The sequence below is a fragment of the Pezoporus occidentalis genome, unplaced genomic scaffold (genome assembly GCF_034315485.1).
Source record: "Pezoporus occidentalis ecotype Australia unplaced genomic scaffold, CSIRO_AGI_Poc_V1 ctg4, whole genome shotgun sequence".
Taxonomy (NCBI): Eukaryota; Metazoa; Chordata; class Aves; order Psittaciformes; family Psittacidae; genus Pezoporus; species Pezoporus occidentalis.
Genome location: NW_026915724.1, coordinates 4,916,895 through 4,942,240, shown reverse-complemented (window position 1 = coordinate 4,942,240; position 25,346 = coordinate 4,916,895). Strand labels below are relative to the sequence as shown.

At 44.8% G+C, this 25,346-nt stretch overlaps 2 protein-coding genes across 4 annotated transcripts in view; one reads left to right on the top strand and one right to left on the bottom strand.

The window, feature by feature from the left end:
- The window catches only part of TRIM55 (tripartite motif containing 55), a 39,309-nt gene extending 15,903 nt beyond the window's left edge, over positions 1–23,406 (top strand). Inside the window, exons 8-11 of one of the 3 annotated variants that reach the window (XM_062633274.1) lie at positions 1,675–1,898; positions 3,771–4,058; positions 6,343–6,433; positions 20,748–20,890. In XM_062633274.1, coding sequence (XP_062489258.1) covers positions 1,675–1,898; positions 3,771–4,058; positions 6,343–6,433; positions 20,748–20,758 — 614 coding nt within the window. In that variant the 3' untranslated portion in view covers positions 20,759–20,890. Of the gene's footprint in view, positions 1–1,674; positions 1,899–3,770; positions 4,059–6,342; positions 6,434–20,747 lie in introns of all 3 variants that reach the window. The other 2 variants (XM_062633273.1, XM_062633275.1) reach the window with 2 other exon arrangements.
- Positions 22,991–24,813, bottom strand: CRH (corticotropin releasing hormone). The gene is made up of 2 exons (XM_062633276.1): positions 24,509–24,813; positions 22,991–24,019 (listed from the first exon to the last, which is right to left on the bottom strand). Exon 2 carries the CDS (start codon positions 24,002–24,004, stop codon positions 23,474–23,476), a length of 531 nt encoding a protein of 176 aa, XP_062489260.1. The 5' UTR covers positions 24,005–24,019; positions 24,509–24,813; the 3' UTR covers positions 22,991–23,473.
- Positions 24,814–25,346: the final 533 nt, after the last annotated feature.

The window sequence follows — 25,346 nt, the reverse complement described above, 5'->3', positions numbered from 1 at the left end:
CAGAAGAGTTATAGAGGGAAGAAAAAAATGTCATAATCTTTCATGCATTTAGCATCTTGTGTCATGTCATTTGTCATGACATCATGACTAAACATGCTTAATATATCTATTGTTGTAATTTTATGTTTACCAAAGTAGCCTGAAATGTAGGCTCACCTATGCTTTACCTTACATAGTAACCATAAGAAGTTAATGGAGACAAATGTTTCAAATAAGAAGATCTCTCCTACTAAAAGGCAGCTGTAACAGTTGTCTTGATATCTTTAATTTTCTTGCTAGCACTGGATTCTGCTGGTACATTTACATTTACCTTTACCAGCCAATTAAGCCTCATGCAGATGCCACCCATTGCTTACTCCTCTGCCAAGACCCTAACTTCAGAATATATGGCTGCTCCCTGCAAAGGACCCTGCATGCCTGCTGTGCAGACCTTTGTATGTGGCCTGGAATCTGTTGACTAACTATGCTTGGCACTGGGATCCATGTAGCGGGACAGCAGCTGTGCACCACTCAGCAGCAGAGAAGCAGGTGTCATTTCACAGGGCCATGAACCTCAAGGGATTTGTCCTGGGAGGGACAATCCCTAGTCACAGCCTCATGCCCAGTTCATCCCTGTGATCAGCCACAGCTGCCACATCCCTGCGATGCACAAGCATCTGCCAAGATCGTGACCTTATGCTCTGGACAGACACACATGCCCACCATGTGATAAGGAATGTGACACCCACCTCCTGGAGACAAGCCATTAGCAAGGGCTTTGGCAATCAGGAGTTCGGTCCTGTATTTGAAACTCCTACTGCAGCCAGGGGATGTGTAAGCTGAGATTCAGCACTCTGCTTACAGAAGTGTATTTGCCTGCAGAATCATTTCATCATTATGAGGGCAATACTCAATTCACAGATCTGCATTCCTTCTAAATATTCAGGCAGAACTATAACTTGTGCAAAATGTGCAATTAATTTGGAGCTTGCATTAGTGCATTCTCTGAAGTGCTAGGATGGCTCTGAACAACATCAAGTGTTTATAAGAATGAGTAATGTGATTATGCAAAAGAAAGTGCACTGTTAGAGGGCTCCCTCTGGAAACTAGCCAAGGCATGAATGCAGACAACGCGATGTGTCAGATGATGCAGAAATGATGGTTTGACCAAGTTTGACAGTCTGATTTTAGGAAGGTTGGTATCCCAAACTTCCAGTCAGGTGTTGCAGAGCACTGATGTGGTAAAGATTTATTTTGATAGCTTCAGTGGTCTTTAAAACAAACATGCACCTACAATTTCAGGAGGGATTTTTCTCCTGGCAGATTGTGCCAGAGCAGGTATCCTCTCCCCAAAAGGTGCAGGGCTGTGCTGCACATCCCTCATGAGGATAACTGCATTGACTGGACATTTTGTCCTCCTTCCCATGGAAAGGGTCAGCTCTAGATATTAACAAGCGTGTGTGTTCAATGTCCTCCCTGTTGTGAAGTGCCCAATGGCAGATGTATGGCAGTGCCCCATCCAGGCTGGTGGGACTAGGCTTCTCACCAGTGTTCTCTCCCCAGCCTGCATCCCCTGCTAGGCAAAAGGTTATCAGTACATCTGCCATGTAGTTGTAAATGGCTTTTTAATTACATAAAGATTGTAGCCATCTTCATCTGTTGCTCATCCCTGTCCTTTTACATGTGTCCTATCAGAGGAGGAGGGAGAAGAGGAAGAGGAGGAGACGGTGGATGGTGAAGAGTTGGATGAAGTGCACACAGAGTCATCAGGAGGGGAGGAGGTGGAGGAAGAGGTGGAGGAGGAAGGGGCTGAGACAGCACCACAGCCACCTCAGCAGGACCCAAAACCACAGAGCACAGCAGGAGAGCCCCCAGCCGAACCCTCTGCAGTGCCACTGCCTGCCACCCCAGCTGGCCAGGTAAGTGCCCCGGTGCCCCACTGCCACACCAGCTGTGCTGATTGTGCCCTGGCAGAGCAAGAAAACACTTCCCTGTGCCTTGTAGGCACCATTTGTCAGGAGCACAGCTAAGGGAGTCAATGCACTGGAGAGCAGAATTGTTTATTGCCCTTGCACACATTTGCACAGCTGTACCCTGTCTTCTCAACCTGTGTACTTATTGCTTGATAGGCAAAAAATTACACTGCTAAATAAGTGAGATGTATATGGGATACATAAGATATAAACAGAAGAGATTCAGTTTGGGAATCAGGCAGATTACCAATGAATGTTCTGCTTGCTGTGGTTTAACTCAGACTAACTATTCTAAATGAAATGGTTGTTAAAATATTTTTACTAAGAGAATATGGTATTCTCTCTGGATTTAGTGAGGTTTTTTGCACCAATTTTTACATAATACTTCCTATCTGTTTTCTGTGAATGACATTTGCCACCTTCTGCTTTTGTTATGCTAGGGATTTCATCTAGGAGGATATAGGAACATCATAGACCAAAGAGGAGAGGAAATGGCCTCTTACAACCTAGCAGCAGAAATGGCCTCTTACAACCAAATTCAGGGTGTGAATAATTTAGGCCAGCACTTATTCTTAAGGAATGCAATTAGAATGAGACCATAATTGCTGCATATTCTAAAAGACCTACATAAAAAATATTATTTTGTGTGCTACTTTAGCTGGCCTTACATACAATTAATTTAGCAAATTCTCCTCTTATGCAATTTACCCAGTGAAGCTGCTGAGCAGGTAAAGTCTGCTGTGAAGATATTTGAGTAGCCCAGTGTGAAAACAATAGAGCATGTAAAGAATCTTTGCTTGTAGCAAGCTCCCCACATAAAACAAGGGAAAATAAATGCTGTAGATTCATTCTTGCTGTGATTTAAAAACATACCTGAGTTAACACCAGTTGTGTGAAGATGCTCTTAAATCAGGCTTTATTGATTTAACTGAAGTTTGTCCTTTGAGATTTTGCACTGACTTACTAAGCTTATATAGCCTAACTGATGTAGGGCTTTATGCAAACAAGAACTAGACATAAGCAGTTCTGCCCACTAACATGAAGTCCCTCAGTTCTAAGGCTAAAATGGGAAAGGTACAGCATGCTGCTGTAGCAACTGTAAAATGTCATTAGGAGATGGTCAGATGTGGAGTCAGACATGGCATGTGGGTGTTGAGGAGTGCAGGATACCTGTATTTCAGCTTTTGCCTTCTGGTGCAAGAAAGGCAAAACAAAAATGCTGTGGTGATAGCACAAATGGTGTGGGCGAGCCCTGAGAGCTTGGTGCAGGTAGAGGGGTGCAGTTTATCTGGCTGCTCCTCTACCTGGCAGAGAAACTGTGCTTGGCTTACAGCACTGATAGCAAGGTTGGTGGGCAAATATTTCTCTCCAGTGTCTTTGCATTACCCTTATTCCGACTGCTCATATCAACAGGCTTGTTGGGAAATGTGTTGTTTTTAACCCAAAACCTGACAAACCATTTGTAGGTACCTACACTTGTCCACAGATAGTGCCGGTTCATGAGGCTCTTATGCAAAATTTCTTTTATTTTTAGGATTGAATTGGGTGTTTATCTGAATTATCAAGGAACCACTTGCTCACTCCTTTCTCAGGCAGCATCCCCTTCCCAGCTAATTCTACCCTCCAATTCTATTGTTAGGGTAACTTATTTTCTTTCCCTTATCTGTGTTATTTGTATGATAGTTGCTTTTGCTTTGCATTTTGATTATAGTTCTGTCAGACCATATATAAAAACATGGCATGCAGAGCGATGTGGCAATGGCAGGAAGGTAACGTGGTGCACTATGCTTGTTCTTCTCTTTATCTGTCCTGATTAAGGATGAGGTTGTGACACCAAGTGGTTCTCAACAGACCCCAGAGTCTGACACTCAAGTGCCGGCCACAGCAGAAGCCACCGATCCTTTGTTTTACCCTAGCTGGTATAAAGCTCAGTCACGGCAACCAAGCAGTCCAAGCTCAACCCCAGTGAGTGGGCTGGGGACAGTAGGGCCTCCTGTTTCTCTGGAAACAAGTGCAAAGAAGGCAGAAGCCCCAGCAACAGCAGCAATCGAGGAGAGTGCACCGGGGAGTGGTAAGGAAAGTAATTCCACTGCAGTGATGTCCAAGGTCAGTGCTACTGAAGTCACCTCGGAGGGCTGTGACGTGCAGCAAGGCGGGAACGGCATCTGCTAAGGAGAATGTGACTTAACTTTCCTCTGCATGCTAAAGAATTATAATTTCAGAAATACAAAACCAGCACAAATTGTCGTTTCAGCAAATCCCCTGGATTTACAGACCGTTTCAATATGTGACAGGCTGACTTTTCAGCTTCAGAGTAGCATGCCAATGGCTGCTTGTGCTTAGCTGCCAGTGCACCTTGCTTGTGCGAGCTGTTATCCGAGTTGCTCACGCGCATGCTCAGGAGCTGTTGGAGGGGCTGCGCAATGTCTCTGTGCATCAGATGCATGTATTACCAGCAGACAAATCTTGTGCAAGAGATTACTCCCTTCACCTGTGTAAGCCTGTGTACATCACGTGCTGTCCTACTGCTGCTGGTTGAGCAGCTATGGCTTGGCTTTGCCTTGTGCAGCTCTGTGGCCGCACCTGGAGTGTATGGCTTTCCCACGTGAACACGAAGCTATGCAAATACCCGGAGCCACCTTGTGTGCTTCATTGCCTCTCAGTAAGCAGTGTGATTTCCTAGGTTCAGATCTGTTGCAGAGGGTTTCCTCCAAGGATTCTTGGGACTTGATTAAAGGAGAGCAGGGAGATAATATATTCCAGTTCTGTGTTAGACTTCCAGCAGCATGATGGGATAACAGATACCAATGTGTTAAGTACAGGAGGGTGTTTTCCTTAAAAGTACAGTGTTAGAGTTGATGTAACTTGAATTTGAATATTCCTTCTTTTGTATATGTGTACAAACGCCACATAGGTCAAAGATTCAAAGAACAGAACTGAGGGAGCTGTGTGTGAAGGATTTGCACAATATGCCAGCTCCAGCTCTAGTGTCTGTCTACCAGCCCATGCGCAGCACTCTCTAAATCAAACTGTCCTGATTTACAGGCTAAAGCTGTATGTTGTAACAAAGCAATTACATGTATGTGTGTGATGAGATTATGTGTGTGTGTGTGTGAAAAAGCACAAGTGGGTAGTAGGTATTTAATGCTGTTTCTTTTAAAGTTGGAATTGACCATTTAGCATACGTAAAAAGTCTTACCATGATAAACCATCACATGGTGAGCAGAAAGTTAACAGGATTTCCTACAGATATGATAAAAGGGCACTTATCTTTTAGCAGTGACACTTGAATTTGCTGATGGAATGATTCTCACCAGCTCCAAACTTAACAAAAGCAACATTTGACCCCCAAATTTCAGTAATTATTTTTCAAGTCATGCTTTGATTTGAGAATATTTGAGTGGAATAAAAAAAGTAAAATTAAATTATCAAACCTGCTATGACCTTGTCTTAAGTATTTCAAGTGAGCTGGCAAAAGCAGGTAAATTCACAGTGGAATTTATTGCTGCTGTTCCTTCCTATCAGTTCTGCAGGCAGCCAAGCCTCACCATAAACTGGTAAAATCTGTATGGGGTTAGTTTCCTGGGAGCTTGCCTACCTGTGGTCTGCTTCCCTGTGTCCTAATTTACCAACAGCAAGTAAAGGAGCAAAACTGATGTTTCTGATGTTTGATGTGGATAATTGTCTGAAAAAAAGTGACAGTCTGGTACCCAGCTCTCTTCATTGTCAGATATCAGGAATAAAAACAGGGAAAAAAGATGTCAGTTCCCATTGGCATGTGAGTTTTGGGGTGCTTGTTTTCAATATTTCCCAGGTCATGAGTGACACTGACATTCTGGGAGGAGGAGGATGTTGAAAAGGGTAGTACATGGTTCTGGGGATGCAGGGAAGAAGGAGCAAGGAATGCAGCTGAGGATGGGATTGCCCCTGAACTGGAGACAGAGGAAAGGATAGGAAAACTCAAGAAGCAGAAAGGTGCGGAGTGTGCTGAAGAACAGAAAAAACAGACTGACAAAGCTAGGAAGGGTGATGCCAAGAGATGAAGCCACAGTCAGATCTACAGATCTGAGCTGAAATGTCTCTATGTCACAAGCAAAACGGCTGCTGTCCTGTGGCAGTGATAAATTCTAAGTATGTGAACTTCAACTGTGTTTTTTTCCTGCATGTGATTTTACACAACCCACTCTGAAACGCCATATTTGTGTATTTTTTTTTAAACCCTGGCTGATCAAACCCTGGTTCTTCACACCACTGTTTTTATTCCCTTCCTTCAATTAAAGGATGTCATGGAAAAGTGCTGTGTAAACAGAGCTTTTTCACTAAATGCAGTGATAATGACTAGTTTGTGTCATGACAACACTGGTGAAGGACTTTTCTTATTTTCTCACAGGAGTTAGCATTCTGCATATCACTTTTGGCATTTCTTATCATACTACATCATCTTTGGAATCTGATTCAATACATGATTTGTACTTTCATGGGTAGGAAATATTTCCTTTTACCATTAACTAACAGTTCAAATAGTGTCTGTGGTGATGTTCCTACATGGTTTTAAGGGACTTTTTCCCTTTATTCCCACCAAAAAAAACATCATGCTAGTTCACAGTAAAAGCTACCTAAAACATTTCTTCCTCCTGCCTTGGAAATGCCACCCTTCGTCTTACTCCTGCATGGTTAAATATTGCATCCCTAGTTCAAAGTGGAAAGAGACATTTACTTCCTCAGATACATGGGCTTATATTTCAGTTGCTGTTCAGATGACCAGCAGGATAGAGAACCCGGGGGTTGACAGGAGATGTGAAAAGCCCCAAGCTTGTTCAGCCCAGCAAATTGGGGAGGAAGATCTGGAAAGTTGTCATCAGAGGGGTAAACATCAGGAAGCAAAATCCATTGAATAATCCTGCAGCTGTGATTCCCACCATGAGCAAATCACTGGTGTTCCCACAGGGGGATGGCTCAAGCCCAGCTCCACAAGGTCTGCATGGAGACAATAGAGAGACTCTCCTCACAGCCCAGCCCACACATCACACCGCACATGATGAGGACTCCTCTTCAGATCGTTTTCCCACCAATGGCATCCAACGGTGTCTCTCCCACATTCACAATGAGCATGTAGGACCAAACACGACTCTCAAATGCACTCACATGCAGCCAGGAGGGGATACAGCCCATTAGACACCCAAGGCTGTGTGTGTGTTTTTAACTATCTGTGCTTAAAAAATGGGGTGTTTGTAGGCAAAAGCTTTTTTTTTTCCCATTGGCCACACTACTTAATTGCTGAAATACCTGTAAGACTAAGGACTGAGAACTTCACTACCCAGTGAAGCTGTCCCAGATGTAAATACTGTAAACTAAGCCTTAACTACTTTTTGGTAGATTTGTCCAAGATTTAGTTCTTCCAGCTCCAAATTTATACCCCTGGTAGGTAAGACGTGTATATTCAATTTCCAAAGTGATATGGCTGATCTGCAGAGAATTCTGTGTTACTACTGAGGCATTTAATCTCATCTACTGAAGACTAAAGACCTCTGACACAAATAAACAGTAGTTACCTTTGGGTGTGTGCTCTAACAACTGAAGAACTGCATTTTGGTCTGTTCTTCAACATAAAAATGCTGGGCTTTCCCTGCTTGCTTCTTCACTGCACTCTAAACGTTGTACATGATAGAGTGTATTTATGAAAAATGATGAATTATTGTTCAGCTTTTATGTGCAAAAATTCCAGCACTATGACTGAAGTATATCTCTCCATAATAAAAGGGGGAGAGGGAAGAAGCTATCACCTATGTTTTGAATATATAAGTTATGCAAAATGATGCACTGTCTGGTGGTAATTTGAATTTGAAAAGCATCAGACACTGTGAATTAAATTTATGGATCATAGTTTATTTTCATTTATTTGTGTTTGCTTTTGAAAATTCATTGTATTATTACAAGAGGACATAAAGTCTGTAGTCCTGGGAAATCAGGCATGTGAATAGCATTATGCTCTTTTATTTAACTTCTCTTTCTTTTTAAATTCAAAATACCTTTTGAAATTAAAAACAGACAAATGCAGAAAGCTTTTGTTTCTACCATTTGAGGCCTCTTTCTGTGTGGTCTCTGGTGACAGCTTTATGATTTATTTAATCATGAAATAGAAAGGAGGTGAGGGAGAAAGGCATTTTGGGCTCTATTTGCATAAAAATTATTTTCTTCTCCAACTGTAGTGAGGTGGCTGTTTAGACAGTTTATGCGTCTTTATCTTTCATGTGAGATATCAGGTCACTGCCCTTTTCTCTTTTTCTGTGACAAGCCCCTGAAAGCCACATAATAAAATTGTTTGAAATAACCGTAATAATAATTTATAATAATAATATAAATCTGCATGATTCTTATCATAAAAGCAGCATATATGTTATTTTCAGGCTATTTTAATAGAATGCACCAATAGGGATTTTCTTGCTTTTTAACAGCAAAAAGAGGTTAGCTCCACATATTAATTCCCCAAATTTACTTTATTTAAGGGCTGCTGCATTTTGAGAAATTATGTTGATGCATCAAGAAATTTCCTCCAGAGTGCAGGAGGGCGTATCAGCAGGGATATGGCAACAGGGGTGCAGCCCACATGTGTACAGATTGCTTGGTCTAAGAAGGGATGAAAGGAGATGATTTAGCATGAGCAAAATAGGTAACTCACACTGGAGAGCCACATCCCACTTGAGGGAGTGCCTAAGACAGAAGTATAATCACCACAGGCTGCTTCTGTGTCTGATGGAGGATGAGAGGCAGCTCCAGTAAGAGGCGTTTCACCAACTGCTGCTGGTTCACACTTGGCACCTCTTCACATCCGCCTGCTGAGCATAAGGTGACACTGCTCAGCATCTCAAACTGGGGAGGTCTTTTGAAGTGAATCTGACCCTCTGCAGATGACAGCCAGGAGCCAGTGATTAAAACACTGGTAATGGGAATAACGTCAGTGAACTGCCTGCCACCATGGGGAGCAATGTACTAGTGAAGGGTGACATAGGTGTTAACAAGCAGCCCTTTCCAGTGCATGGGAGAAAAAGATCTTGGAGTCCAAACCAAAAACTTAGGAGAGCTTAGAGACAGTCTGTGTGAGGGGTTACAGGAGGTGAAGCAAGCCTTCACCAAGTCTGTAGTTATCTTCTTGTGTTTTGTCTCAGAAGAGATTCTAAGTGAGCTAGGAAGAATATATATTTTATACATTAGACTTCAGAAACTCATTCACCCATTTGGCATTTCAGGACTCAGGCATGTGGTTTTGTGTTTTGTATAATGAAGATTACTGAAGGATGCTACCAGTGCCATACAGGTGTGGAGCTTTAGGCATAGGAAGAATGATGTGTGTGTTTTGTAAATGCTGGTGGCATCTAACTGTTGGATCAGCACACCTGAAGGGGCATATGGCTCTTCACGCTCTTAGAAATCTGACTTTTAAGTATGCATTGAGTCATTTTTTGTAGTAAGATTAGTTTGTAGGAGTGTTGGACATCTATCACTTCTAACAGTGCAAATACCCAATACTCCGAGCTAACAAGCCAGGTACGTCAGCCCCTCTTGCTGCCCAGCTTTAAGCAACCAAATGTGAAAAGTCAGCCCTAAGCTCTGCAATCCTATTCCCTTGTGCAGACCTCTGGCAGGTAGAGAAAGCCATGCACATCCAGAACAGTAAAAACGTTTCCCAGGAATGTGTAGTCTTTTAAAGTATCTTCACATGCAGAACCACTCTACCCCTTGGTTTGTAATAGAGGAATCCCAGAAACCAGCAGTAGCAGGTACTTGTCACTGGAAAGAGGCAGATCCCAAATTACCTTATATCTGCTTAAATTATTTCGTTCTGGTTAAAATACAGAGGGGAATGGATGCATGAGGAAAAGTTTATTCAGTTTTTTTCCCTAATCAGATATTTGTAGGCAACATCTCTCATGCGGTGACACCATATAAATGTAGGAGAGTTTATGAAAGTCTTGTATTTGCCTTGGTGTCTTGTTATTCATTTTATTTCACCTAAGATGAAGTACTGGACTTCATATTCTGTTGCTCAGCTGTCTGTGTCTCCAAAGAGCTCAAGCACACACATTTAGTCTGAAAGGAAATGCAAGTTAATCATCCACAAACAGTATTCTGATCTAATTTCCCATCACTGCCAGTAAGTTCAGTGATTTAATTCCGTGAGGATATAAAATATAATCAGGACTGAGCTCTTTGGGAGGAGAAATACTAATGGAGTGGCCTATGTTAATCTTGTTTCATTAGTTTTAAAATTTTCTATTACTTGCTTGCAACCTTATGCCATCTGCAAGAATTACCATAGGGACAGTCCTCTCTGTATTCATATATTGTAGTTCTCTTTGCCCTGCTGCTGAATACTTCCATTTCAGCTGGTGATCCTTCAAATATTTTTGCATGCACTTTAACTCACACGTCAGAGAGGTCATTACTTAGCTAAGTTTTAGCCTGTTGGTTGTCATGTCAATATGCAGACAACACAGACAAAACTAGATCCTTCAAAACCAAAATAAGCCCAAGATAGATAATGCTGTGCTCATTGCCCATGTGCCTCTGCTTTTCCACCACCTATAAAAGGTACCATCCCACATTTTGGCATAGAGCTGCTCTGGGGTGATTCCATGAGTGTGACAGTAGTACACAAATGATGATTTCCTTTCTCTTCTCTGAATTGGAAATTCAGTTTTGCCAATCTGCTCAGAGAAGGAAGCTCTTCAAGCCAACTGCTCCAAGAGAGAGGATGACTTAAGAGAATGTAGTCTTGCAAGGCTGGATCTGGCAGGAAGGATGCTAAGCAAGAGTCTCCCTCCCCTCTGGCCCACTCAACACAGCATTCACACAGTTTGCCCCCAGAGTGGGATGAAAAGTTTGTTAGCATCAGAAGCAGGCACAGCCCAGGCAGCTCTCTCAGGAAGTCAGCTGCTCTTCCAAAACCTCTCTGCTCCCTGCCACAAGTGTATTTAATGCTAATGAAGGATCAGGAAAGTGGAGAGCAAAAGCCACCTTGATATTCACCATCTAGGTCTTGATATACTTGCACTGTATCTTTTTTTAGGTAGAAAACAGGATTTATTTCTGTACTGTTAAAAAATCTGCAAGGTTTGACTGAATGAAAAATGGGTCATCTATCCTTTGTGAAGTCAGGCCTTTTGCAGGGGTCCCATGAATCTGCTAGTGTAAAGGCCCAAATTAAACTCAGTTTGAAGCTTCTCCCTAAACTTTTCTTAAATTTCACTTGGAAAAAAGTGTTCAGCCTGTAGCTGAAGTACAGCGCAAACACCAAAGGCAAGAAACTCAGTTAATGGTCAAAAAATTCTGCCTTTGCTTCTCTGTAATTTGATTTAGTAAGCTGGGACTCAGTTATAGTGGCTGGGTCTGAGGCTACTCAGGCTGATGTTCAGTTGGTGGCAAACTCTGCCTCTAACTTTCTATTTTGTGTCTTGACTTCATGCTTCAGGTGAGATTTTTTTTCCTCAGTTTAGTAAATACATGCAGAGAAAATGAGGAAAGTCTTGACTGTTCCTTCTTTAACACTTCTCTCTCCCTTGCTTCTGAGAATTATTTGGGTGATTCAGAGGCAGCAGTGATGAGTCGTGAGGGCAATGCATTAAGACCAGTTTTCAGACAACAGTTTCTCATACTTAATATGAGCAGCAAATACTTCACTTGAAGTTTTACCTCCAATAGTCTGTGATTTGTCTGGTGAGTCATAGATACCATCTGATTTATGTATATTTAATTTTTTCAGCCCATTACTAGCAAAAGGACTTCCGCAATGACAGAGTGGACAAAATTATTTATCCTGTTCAAATTAATACAAAGCCAGCTTCACCTAGACATTGTCTTTCTCATTGTCTAGCTCATTTAAACACTGAATCCTACTTCCACTCGACCTCCTCCTCCAAGCATCGCTTGTTCTGCTCATTGTTAAAGCATTCAGAAAGGAAAGTAGAGTGTAAACAAAAATATTTCTTAATCAAGGATGAACTGTTGCTGGTTTACATCAGATTATGGTAGATATATGTCACAACAACACAAGCCACCTGTTTGTGAAATATTTGGTTAGTTATCCTACAGCTTTAAGACAGTTCAGACTTTCAGTGTAGTCATAACCCTTGTCTATGAAAAGCAGTGCTTGTAGTCCTGTAACCATTAGAGGTGGATCACTATTTAAATACCAGGCTACCTGACCGAAAATCCCACCGGCAGTAATTAACAAACTAACCTGAGTCCTTGTGTTTGTATACTGCATCATGCCACTTCCAGTCTTTACTGACTTCTGAGCAGGCAAGGAGCCTGCCGTACCCTGCAGGATTCAGTGCCCACCTACCTTTGAAACGGACATAAAGGTCAGGGGGCGGCATGTCCAGCCAAATTGAAATGTTAAAAACCAGATATATCAAACAGTGTTGATTCCATCTGAGATCCCTTTTTCAGGTGATACATAGTACTGACATATTTACAATAATCTTCAGGTCATTAAGTAATAGACCAGTGACTAATTCAGAAAATGTGGTAGCCCAGGCTACTGGCCAACAGAAATAGATAGGTGCTGCAATGTGCAAACCACACTGCAGATGTCCAACAGAGATGTCACGCCTTTGCCTGAGCAGAGAATGAGGATCTCACAACCTGAAGCATAAGTTATCAGAATTTCTCATTGCTCTTTTTAATTTTAAGAGCACCCTATACAATCTGCCTCAGTCTATCTCAATCGCCAAAGGTGGTGATTGAAATACAGACCCAGTCTGAGCACTCCTAGCTCAGCACTTCTGCACACAAAAGTGGCTTCTTTTTCATGATGAAACACATGCTGTATGACTTGGTCTATTACAAAATGCCTTACTGAGGAAAGGTAGCTGTCTTTTCCCCCATCAGTGTGGGTGAGAATTTACAATGTCTGGCATCAGATTTTTTTTTAATGAATTTATTTTTATATTTGGGCACAAATTCATAATTTATTTTTATCAAACAAATAGATCCCTTTAAAATATAAAATGGAACCAGTGCCTGCTCAGATGCAGGTCAGTTCCAAGCTTGTCTCTGGTGACAGTTGCCTGTGATCTGTGCTCTACAATAATCAGTAACTGTGACTGATTCTGAGGCTTTAAAAGCAGCATTTATCATACCTTCCTTGGACTTCACCTGGGAACAGGGCAAGATGGCAGGAGGAAGCTTGATTTAATATGTTGCGCATTGGTTGACTGAGAGCTGTGAAGCAAACCAGCATTGCTAATGCTCAAACAAAGATTACAGTGTGAGATGTGATACAACAGACATTTGTCTGCGAAGTCACAATGCTACTCACTGAGCAATGTGTTGTTGGAATGGAGTCATTTCCTGGCTACCAGCTTCACTCGCTGTGGTTGTAGCAAGAAGGTTCAGGCAACTGAAGACATGGAAAAACAAGCACCCAAAGGAAAAGGGGCGACAGGAGCATGAGATGAGGGGGAAAAAGGGTTTTAACTGTGGCAAGTAAGTTCTTCTGTTTTGTGCTGGCTTTAAAGAACAGCAATTGGTTTAGCTGAAGTTCCAGCTTTTCTTCCTGCATTTCCATCAGTGTGGTTTTGTCTCTCAAGAGAAGGTGTGCTGTGTCCACAGCTCATGTATACCTGCCCCCTTTCCCCACCACATACTTACAGCAGCCCATCAGTCAGCCAGTCACAATGTGAGCAGTGTTCCAACCTGCAAGAGTGGTATGTGTCTACACAGCTCACAGCCATGCTGTCTCTGTTATCTGATCCTCTGAATGGAGCTCTGGGTGAGTTACAGTCTGAACTGGCGCTCTGTTTCTTTCACTGGATTTACAAAAATACCCTTTGCAGAGGAAGAAAAGCTTTAAATTACAACAGTCCATGTTACTCAAAGGAAAGACTACCTGACAGAAGCATGATGTTAAACCATTACTAGGTTTGCTACTTTTCCTGAAAGATAATAGCAAAGTTTCTCTGGCATGGATTAGATGGGTTACTGCCACAGAGGAGTTCTTGGAAAGTGTTTACTTCACATTTAACTTGCTGATCTGAAGTCATATCTACTTGTCTGATGAAGCAGCAATAGGAAGAAGAGGGGGCAACTGGTAGCCTTGAGTAGCTTTCTGGTACTGGTGGCCAGTGCATGCCACTTAATCCTCCAGTCCCCCAAGATGACCCTTCTGCTGTTGGAAGGAAACAGAAATGACATGGTTGATTGATTAGGATGTCCTCAAAAGCTTCACTCTGAGAAAGATGAGAAAGGATGTATGGATAGATCTGGGAAAGACTGTTCTGATCAGGCAGCCTTAACATTCACATACTTGTAAGAGCCTTCTCTTGGGTTTCCTCCATTGTCCTGGATAGTAGCAGGACAAGGTTTTATGCAAATATATAGTTAATCATTCTCAACAAAAAGCAATGCCAATGAAGTGCAGCAATGGGTGAAATATTACACAAAGTATATTACTTCAGGCTTTTTTGTTTGAGTCATGAATAAGGTATGTGAGATAAATAAAGGAATTCAATTTCCTTAGTCGAAAATAACAGTTAGAAGAAAGCTGCTCTCTCACACCATTCTGTAAAACTGTTTCCAGCACTGGTTAGAGTGTTTGGACCTCCATATCCTATAGGAGATGTGTTGATTCTGTGCCAAAAGAAGCTAGCAGGGCTGTTTTCCTCTGAAATATATTTGGCCTCTTTGAGGTCATTTTGTAAGAGACATTGCATTAGACATTGTGCACATAATGTTAATTGTAATCTAATGAAAATCTATTGAAGAAAGGCATTTCTTCCCAATGGACTTTTAAAATTCATTACTGACCACTATTGAGTGACATATTTAGTACTGCGACTGAGGGAGCTTGTCTGCGCATATTATTTTGCCTGCTAGTATATGCATGTATGTGGCAGGAAATGGTAGCAATTATTTTTGAGAATATTCTGTTGTTCCCCTTAATAAAAAAGAAAAGATCCCTGCAAAATAAGCAGCCTCTTAGCTTGAAACAATATTGTTGTGATACATGTGACAGCTGCCAGGTGTTACACTGAAGGAGCTAGACTGCATAAAAATGAGAAAACAAAATGCTTGAACTAAAGTTTAAACTATTCAAAAATAACCTGTTGTGCTTCTTTTGTTTCTGCTGCCTGGAAGTGTTGAGTGCCAGAAGTGTAACACTTGACATTTGAGGCAGACAAACATAGCCTACAGATTCTGTGATTGCTTTGCGACCAGCTAGCATTTTTTAATCATGCCTTTTCTTGTCAACACTGGGGGTTGTTTCTAAACAACCCAGTGAAAATATGGGAATTAACTGTAATTTCTCACTCATTTTCTGAGGCTACTGAAACCATAGAAGCAGCTTGTATTTTTACTGCTTCTCTCTCCAAGACCCGCATTTTACCACATATTCACACTCTTGCTCTCTGGCTGGATCAAGAGGAGGCAGTGAAGGCATTGGGTAGTTCACATGCCTCTAAGGGTGTAGATCCATTTTTTTCTCTGGCAGCAAAGGTGATTTAGGAGTTTCTTGCCAAATTGCCCTGCTTCTTATTCCCGTCCAGATGCCACTACTCACATGGCATTTGTGCTGAGGCAGCTGTTTGTTGGGCTGTGTTGGAATCAAATCATTCAAATGGTCCAGGTTTAAAAATACCTTCCTTCACCTCAAAAGACAACACAAAATTGATGTCATTCCAGTGACATTCCCATACTTAGTGCAGCCCTGCAAACAGTTGCAGCAATGCAAATGGGTCAATGAACCATGGAGACAAAGTGAGAAGAGGTGGATGAGGAGCCAAGGGGCAGGACCTGCTTTGGTTAGCATTGTGGCTCCAGAAAACATTCATATAGTTTGTAGCCAATAAATAACCATCCATCTGCATAGTTGTAAGAATAACCCCATAACCTGGGGTGTACTGACTCCTAATAAATCCTATGCATTCTTTTCTCACTTTTTTCACTGTAAATCTAGACCTTTCTCATCAATTTGGTCAAAACTGAGACCATGACTCTACAAGATGGCTTGGAGAATTCAGCAATAGGGCAGGTGACACAAAGTGTTCAAGTAGTACAAATTCACTAGGTAAAACCATATTTGTTCAAAAAATGTGAGATAATTTTCTATTGCCAGCAAAGACACAATCTGTGCTCCTGTGGACAGCATAAAACCAGCAAACATTTTTGTTTTCTGATTAATTACAAAAATTATAATCTACTTATGCTTAATCCAGATAATACACACTGCTGCGTGATCTACAGCCCTGGAGGAAACAACCATTTCAGCCCCCATTTCTCTTACTTCTCACATCTCCCTGCAAGCTGGTGTGATACAATCTCTGAGAGGGACACTATAACAATGATTTCTCCAGATCCCACCTTATCAGAAGTCATCAAAAAATAATCAAAAATTTCTAGAGCAAAAACCAAAGAAGACTAGGAAGACCCTTCACCTTTTCTCCCCATTTCCTAATTTTAAGAGTTACTGACCTTGTAAAAGTGATAATGCAGTCAAAGTTCTCAATTTCTAACAAGTAGTTTTATGATATCCTGAAGTATTTGACTGAAATCTTTCTCTTGAAATCTTACTTAAAAACCAGATCTAATCTAACCCTGTCACCACAAGTGTCTCCAGAGTCGGCAGAAAGAAAAGGGCAACCCACCCTATAGACACTTCTATGTACAGGACAAACCACCCTCTGGTTGTGCCTTCCTCTCATCACTCCCATTATAGGGCATGAGTACAGCTTACTTGAGTGAATATCTCATTTCTGGATGACTCAAGTTTGGTAATATGGATCCCAGTCTTTGTACCTAAAGGCTATAGAGGTTAATGGAGGTAAAGCAGAAAATACTGTGTAGATTTCATTTTGTTTTAAGTCTCTGGAAGGCTTAGGATGCGTATTTTTCCCCAGCATAAATGGGATAACTGCTAGACCCTAATAAATGAAAACATTATGGCAAAGCCATCCTACTCACTCCTTTCCCCCCTCCACACCCTTTATAAGAACTGTGTACAGATTTAAGTAGTGCTCTGCTTAAGGAACCAAATGCCGAAAGATACTGAATACCTGCAACTTTGATACAACTCATCAGGTTAAACTCTGGGATCCTTATACATGCAAATTTTAGTGTGCCAGATGCTGAGGAGCGCTGAATGGCTGCTCAGTGGGAGTTGTGGTTGCTCAGCACTTCCAAAAATTTGGCTCGTGAACTTCAGCCTGGACTTTGCTTATGGGAAAAGCAAACTCAGCCGTCAGTCATGCAGGGTGTGCTTTCCTCCCTGCTTCATGAGCTAGCCTGGTGAAAATTCCTGGTGCTTATTGAGAGCCTAATATGATGTCACTCTTCACCACAAGGGAAAATATAAATCAAAGTGTAAGTATTCATCACTCTCTCAGCATTGGCCTAATGTGATTAATGTAATCTGAGGTAAACACTTTAGTTATTCCTTATTACTGTTAGCGACACAAGTCAAGGGTTGGGACTTGTTATTCTAGGTAATGTGAAAAACAGCCCTACCCATGAGATCTCCAGGACTAAGATAAAGCTCGAGTAGAAGCTTGACAACAGTTACCTAATAGCAATGGATAGACACAATGAAGTGTTCAATCTGAACCAGCTGAAAGGCATGTGGCAAGGGCTGTGCCGTGCTCAGCAGAAAGCTTTTCTCTGGCAGCAGAACAGGGCTGCTGTAATAGGGAAAGCGAGGTGATCTGAGATGAGATTGCAAGGACCTGCAGAGGGGCTGGATACCCTAATCCCATTGACACTTCTTCTCAATTGACAATTGCCCAATTGACATTGAGCCCTACTTCTGCTTTCTACCTTTCAGAATCACCTCCGAGTTCAAAGAAGTTTTCTGTAGAAGTCTGCGGCTTTGTGTCGCACAATCTCAGCACAATGTATAACTCTGAGTTGTGTGGGCTGCAGCTGGAAGGGAGGAACTGACTTACTAATGTGGACAGAGTTGCTCCTGGCACCTTTTGATGGTCTCTTGCCTCACATGAGGATAGGGTACCTTAGTCACTGTATGACTCAGAGCACAAATACTAAAGTGTCACGGGTGTGAAAATGCAAGTTTAAAAGGTGTCTGGGCATGATGGCAAATGGTTGCTCTTGGAAAGACACACTGAAGTATTGCAGACTAGCAGCCTCCTGAGTCCAGCAAGGTGCAGGGAGTAAATGCTTCATCCAGCCAAACCCAGTGGGAATATTTTGGAGCTCTGACATTGTTTTGCTGACACAGGAAGATGTCATCACAGCAAAATATGAAGGAGTTAACACCTTATGAAATGCAGATCTGGCAGTGATGCAGACCAAGATTGTTTTGTTTGAAATGCAGTACCAGCAGAGTTGGTTAACAAGGTAATGCAGTCATCTAGCCAGTCTAAGTCATTACATTGTGATTTTTGTCTTCTTACACATTATGTCCAAATTCTATGAAACAAGCTACTTACTTAAGTCTATACATAGTTCTTTGCTTCAGAGTTAACCTTAGTTTAATGTGTACTTCTGAATAGTAGCTGGTTGGAAAAGCAAGTGGAAGTGCTAAAGGAATCCCATCTTGCACAGGCAGAGAAACTGTGAGGTACCACTGTGGTTTTAAGTAAAAAGAAATACAAGCAATTCTTTATTAAACCTCTAGGCAGTCCTATTCCTTTGAAGAGTGAGAAGTGAGGCGGGCTGTCCCATGCCTCCTTACACACACTAGTGAAGGCTCGTTGCACAAAACTGCGCAACCAATTTCAAACCAATTCTTAGCTAGTTCAGGCACTCCAGATGTCCTTCCAAAAAAAAAAAAAAAAGGTAAAATTTTCAACAGAGGTCTAATAGAACACCTACACTCCTGTACCCACAATGATAGAGAGAGCATAGGATCTCTTACAACTCAGAAGGTCTAGCCATGTATTTAATGCTGATACCTGAATTTTGTAATCAGGTTGAAAGGTTTGCATTCAGCACTTTTCAGTGCTGAGAGGCAGATCTTCTATAATCAGGACTCAATTAACTACCTGCCTTTTCAGCTGAAGATCTACCCCCATGGGCCCAAAACTTTTGTGTAAGCTTGGGAGACAACCCTTCTCACTAGCATTGCTGAAAATGGACTTTGGTATTCAAGTAGGCAGCTATTTCTCCCACGTTTTTCATCATGCTTGTGCACTTATTAAAATGCATTATAAAGTTAGCAAGCAAAAGCTTGCTTCTCCAAGATCCTTGTCCATAAAAATCCTTTCTGAGCCATGTATTTTGCAACAAATAGCAGTGAGTGCCTTGCTTTGAAAATATGAATCAAAGTAAAAGGTTAGTCCATATTTCATACGTTTTCTCAGGTAGCATTTCATTGGAACAAGTAGGGTTATTCCAGTCTAAAGCAACTGAGGATCTGCATCTAAAAAAGGAGCTGTGAACTCTAATTGCATATAAAGAAATAGGGATGTACATTTTTCAGACCTCCATGCAGTCTTTTTTGTTAGTGTCATGACACTTGAATAGGTAGTAACTGGAATGAAGCCCAGTAGCAAATTTATACTTAACATGCCATTAGTTCTTACTAATTCCTGTGGTATACTGTAACATTAAGCACTTCCAGAAATGCTTAAGAAAGTCATCCATCCCATGCTTCAGTTCCTCACAAGCATCCTTGCTTCATTGTTTGTTCCTGGATATCTCTGTTGGCATCACTGCTTTGGTAACTTCCATTTAGGACAATATTATATAGATTGAGACATGTTAAAATTCAGAGGATACCACTCTCATTTTCCCTCTATCGAGTAGTATCCTGACATCAAATAATTCTCCTAAGATCATGATAAAGTTCCCAAATGAAGGTGAAATCCTGCGCAGAGAAGGCTAGCAGTATGGCAATTTTAATATTAACAATGTACAATAATTTATGTGCATATCTAGGAATATAAAGAAGGGGGAAAATCCTGTATATTGCAAGTTAAACAGTGATTTTAATAATGAAGACACAAGGTATCCCTTAGCTACCAAGTCACCCATTTTTACATGTTTTATCTTTAATAGGATTTCAGATGCTATCACAAATCAGTCTTCATTCTCTGCCAAAGGGATCTGAAAACACTGGGACTAGTAAAATATTTCTGTATATTATATTGGTCTGTTAAATATTCAGCTAATTTTCAAAATAGTAATAATTGCTGTGATTAGCAGTTACAGCATATTGTGTCCAGAGTCCTTTTTTTACTGTAAGCATAGGATACCTGTGCGAATAAAACCGGAATTTGCCCTGGGATATAAGCAGAAGCTTTTATTTCCATATTATTTGTTTCCTATTCTTGGGCTGAGTGAAATTGAAGTGAAATAAATATTAAAAGACTTTAAAAAAAAAAAAAAAAAAGAGAAAAAGCACCACATCCAAGGCAGATTTCATGACAGCAGAACAAGGATCACTTTGAGTGGCAATGCACTGACAATAACTTTTGGCTTTGGTTCATATCAATCTGGAGACCCATCTACACAAGCCAAGCTGGCTCTGGATCACTTCTAAGCAGGCAGTTATCACCATCAGTGCAATAACATTCCAGAAGTCCAAATCAGGATTAAGCCCTTTGCACAGCTGTGACACAGCTCACCCAGTGTAATCCTCCCTCTTCCATTGTCTGTGACAAAAGTCCTTCTGACTTCTCTGGCATTAGAAGTCTTGCTGGCCTCCCCAAATTTTCATGATTCTGGCCTTTCCTCCTCTTTCCCACTTCATTCTGGTTTTCTGCATGTTGTGAAATCTTAAGGATTTTAATGTGATTCATCTTTTCCTTTTCCATTTGTCAACCTTTCCTTCCTTTACAGACTGGTTCTGAACTGTCCCCTCAAGGACAAGTGGAGGAAACTCCCGTGAGCAACGAGAGGGATGATGAGCCGGCTCGTCATATCTTCTCCTTCTCCTGGTTGAACTCACTGACTGAATGATGACTCACTCCGGCTGGCTTCTGGTGTGCTTCTCCTCAGAAGGACCACGAGCGCCCGCAGCCTGGCTGCAGTCAGCAAAGAAACTGCCCTGGAAAGGGACATCCAAGAGGGTTTTGTTCCCAGGAACTCAAGTTGGCCTCCACATTGTACCCAGCCCTTGAGATGACAGTCCTGAGAAAGACAGGGACATGGGGACAAATTACTATTGTACTCAGAGTGTTTTTCAATAATTTCTTGTTTCAAAGGGGAAAACAGCATCACTTCAGCTGTAGGCTGAGCACTGCTAGTGTTTTGTCACTCACTTTCTGGCACATCCATGTGTAGGTGTAAATGCTTCACCACTGTTAGCTAAAATGCTGGTCTGAGATTCACTAGTAGCATCCTTTACCAAAACAGTGTTTCTCCTCAGTACCCTCCTGCATCCCCACTCGTCGGTGCTCTGGTGACTTCAGTGACACTATCACACCCTCGGCAGCCTCAAGCCAGGGTTGTGTCTGAGCTCATCCCTGCAGCCACTTGTATTCCCACAGCACTGGTGTCTCCCCGGCTGCGGAGGTTGAACACAGGATGGGAGAGAGAAGCTGCCATCTCTCCCTTCCCACTTGCTCTTCCTGCTGAGCCACCACAAATGACCCTCCCATAGAGGTTATTTGTAGGGAAGGTGCCCAGCAGCAGGGATGAGCAAGATGCGCATGCTGAAAGCACTGGCCAAGCCCCTGCACATGATTGCAGAACACAGCTCTGAGCCCGTAGGGCAGATGCTAGAGTGCTGCCCACATCTGTCCAGCCATAATGTGTCTGCACTTTCTCAGTCATCCTTGTGTGTCAGAAAACAGACGTGTTCTTGCACAAAACCAGAACGGGATGAGGTGGTCACAGGTTTAATTTGAAGGCCTCATGGTGAGCTGTAAAAAAGGTAAATGTGAAATGTCCTGTTCTGTGTGCATGGCAGGTGCTGAGCCGCCTAATGAAATCAAATTCATGTCTTAAAAGTTCTGCAAGTTGTACTGAAGGTGACACTCTGCAAGTATTGTCATCGAGGACAGAGTGTCAGCACTCAGTAGTGATTAAGGGAGATAAGCAAGTTGCTGGGAGTCCTTGGTGCCATAGGGGGCCAGGCATCAAGCTCTGCACTAGGGTTAAGCACAGATCTTTCTGGGAGTCCGGAGCCTGGCCTTGGACATACCATTTGGGCAGGGGACTGTGTGGGGCCATAGGCCTGTGCTGAGCTTCAGCAGGACTGGTGAGCTTGTGGTGCAGACCCCAGGCAGGTTAGGAGGCTGTGAGGCATCAACCCCAAGCCTGGCCTCTCCTCACTGCCAGGCTGAGCCACCTTAGCCTTCATTGGTATCTGTGTTGCCTGGAAAATACTCTTGTGGGAGTTTTGGAGAGCTGCACAGGCGAGCTCCCTGCAAAGCTTTGGGACTTCCACAGCCACCACCACCTCATTGCTCTGGCTGCTGGAGCAGCTTTTCCTGGGATTTGGTTTGGCGTGAGGGATTTTCTGGAAAATATGGAGGTCTTTCCCCAGTTCCTCCTGTGAAGTGTCTTCATAAGCACTGCCACCTCCCCAGCGCCCCTGGGAGGGACCCAGCTTGAGTACCGCCGCCAGGACGGGAGGAGCTGAAGTGGGGAAGAACCTGCCTTTTGGGGGTGCGGGGAGGACGAGCAGAGCCAGACCGAGAACACAACAGAGAGGCCGGAGCTCAGGTTTTCTCACCTCTGCACTCTGGCGGGAGGAGACTGCCCGACCCCGGCCGCAGCGGCAGAGGCCGGGGAGCCCCTCGGGGTGAATCGGCAGGGCTGGGGGCATCCACCGGCCCCCGAGCCCCCCGTTTCCCCCCGGTCCCCGGGAGCAGCCTGCTCCGAGGACTGCTGCGCCCGGGGCCAGCGGCACGTCGGGGCGCTTCGCCGGACAGCCCGCGGGGACCGGGGCTCCCGGGGCGGGGAGAGGAAACGCGTCCTCGGGGGGGATTTAGGGCTCCCCTAGGCTCCGGGTGACCGCGGCCGTGGGTGCACACACCCCCCAAGCCCCCCCCCCCCCCGTTCTCCCCGCCCCGGTAAGCGCTGAGGGAGGTGGAGCAGCCCTCGGGCGTCCAGGCAAGAAAGTCTATCAAGCCATCTTTACTTTGCAGCTTTTATTAAAAATATAAATATTAAACATTCTCTTACACAACCAAATCGACCGAGCGCTGAAAAGATGTTTTATTGTGAAAGTGTTTACAGGAAAAAAAAAGTGGATTTAAAGTAGCTTACAGAGATTCCCCCTCCCACCTCCCTGCCCCCAGCAGAAAAGTTATCTGTCTTCTCGGCACCACTTCTTCCAATGCTCACACATCCCTACGTAGCGATGGCACTAGAATAACTGGGAAATGGAGAAATAAATAAAGGTAGGGGAGGTTACGAACGACACTCGTGTTTCTGCACTTGGTACACGGTTGTGCATGCTAGTCAAGGGACAGAGGCTGTTCGGAGTACACCCTTCTAGGTTTAAAGCTATATAAAAATAAAGAGATGACATCAGAGCAGCACTATGGTACATCGGACGGTGTAATTATTCTTGTGCTAACTGCGGAATCTCTTTGGCAAGGCGGGGAGGGGCCGCTTCATTTCCCGATTATCTCCATCAGTTTCCTGTTGCTGTGAGCCTGCTGCGCTAGCTGCTCGGCTCGGGCCATCTCCAAGACTTCTCGCAGGAGGTGGAAAGTCAGATCCAGAGAAATAGGGGGCTCCTCGGATCGCTTCTCCCTCTCCACGGCCTCGCCCTCTGCTTCGCCCTCCTCGGGGCTCCCCAGCGAGCGCTCGGGCAGCTGCTGCAGCTGTTGCACCGCCGCCCGGAAAAAGTTGCTGGCGGCGGCTTCGGGCTGTAGGTGGCTAGTGCTGCTGGAGGAGGCGGAGAAAGAGCCAACGGGTCTCTTGTTGAGGTTGCCCAGCCGCAGGAAATACTCTTCTCCCATGCGGAGCAGGACGGGCAGAGTTTGCTGCTGCTGCTGCTGTTGCTGCTGCTGCTGGAAGAAATCTGGCTGGTGCAGAGCCCCGTGGGCAGCTACCGGGTTCTTGCTGAGGGCTCTGCACTCCTGGCAGGGCAGGAGGGCTACCAACAGGATTCCCGTGGACACCAGCAGCGGGATCTTCATGGTCGGGGCCCAAACCTGCGGGACGCAAGAGGGACCGGGGACGGGGTTACACAGCCGAACAGCGGCGGCAGGGAGGGCAGAGCACGGCCGGCCGCTGTCCCGGTGCTGAAACTCATCCCTCCGCGCCCGTCCGCGCCCCTCCGCTCCCCTCCGCGCCCCGCACACCGCTGCCCGGGAGCCCTCTGCCCCCGCCGTCGAGGCGGCCGCCCCTTCCCTCCCTTCCCGCCGAACAGCTCCGGGCTGCGCTGGCAGCGGCTCCCGCGGACCAGGCTGTGCTGAGCCCCTGCGAGGAGAGCCGGTCCGGCGCCTCTTCACCCACCCGGGGCGGGGTGCCTGCGGCGGGGCGGCTCTCCCCAGCAGCAGCGGGGTGCCAGCGCCCGGCTCCCTCTCGCCTCCCCGCTGCCCGCCCGGCCGGGGGAGCTCCCGCCTCCCGCGGGGCGCCGCGCTCAGCCCCACGCAGTGCAGCGCAACCCGATCCTCGCCTAGTCGCAAGCCCGCACCTACCTGGGGCTGCAACGGCGACAGGGCAGGTGGCGGGACTCGGAGGTGTCCGGCGTCCCTTCCTCTCACTCTTCCCCGGAGTCGGCTCCTGCCGAACTTGGGATCAGATTTGGTCCTAATCAGAGCCGGGGCGCGGGATTTTTATAGCTTAGACCCTCTCCTGGAACCACGCAGAACTTGCCTAATAAGCTGACGCTCTCCTGACAGCCCGATTGCGTGCCCCGATCCACTGCTGAATAAATCATGGGGGCCCGTCGGAGCGGCGATGGGCCGAGTTTCGCTATCGCAACCCCAAATCTCACGTCCAATTATATCAACAGATATTTATCGCCTCTGCAGTGACGTCATCCGGGCCGGGGGCCGGGGAGAAGGGTGCCCCCCCCACCTCCCCCCATTGACAAAAATACTTGAATGAGATTGCCTAGCGGGCGCGTACTATGAGAGGTCACTCCAGGGAAACTTTCCACTAGCGTCCGGCCCGCGGCGGGGGACCCGACCCGCCCAGGACCAGGGCTGCTGCCCCGGGCCGTCTATTTCCCCCATCCGCGGTTCTTCCCATCCGCGGCCGGCCGGCGCGGGAAGCTCCGCGGGGCTCGGGGTTTGCGTGGATCCCGTCTCTGCTCCGCGCCCGGGTTTGGGCAGCGCTTCCCCTGCAGAGCGGGCAGAAGCGCGGCCGAGCCCCGCGGGCAGGGCAGGTACCGTCGGCGGTGCCGGTGCCGGGAAGGACTCGCCGCACCGCAGACACCGCCACGCTGCAGGGGCTGCCCGGGACCCCGCCAGCGCGAGGGGGGTGGAACGTCGCTGGGGACGGCAGGGAGGGCAGAGGGGGTCGCCCGGGCAG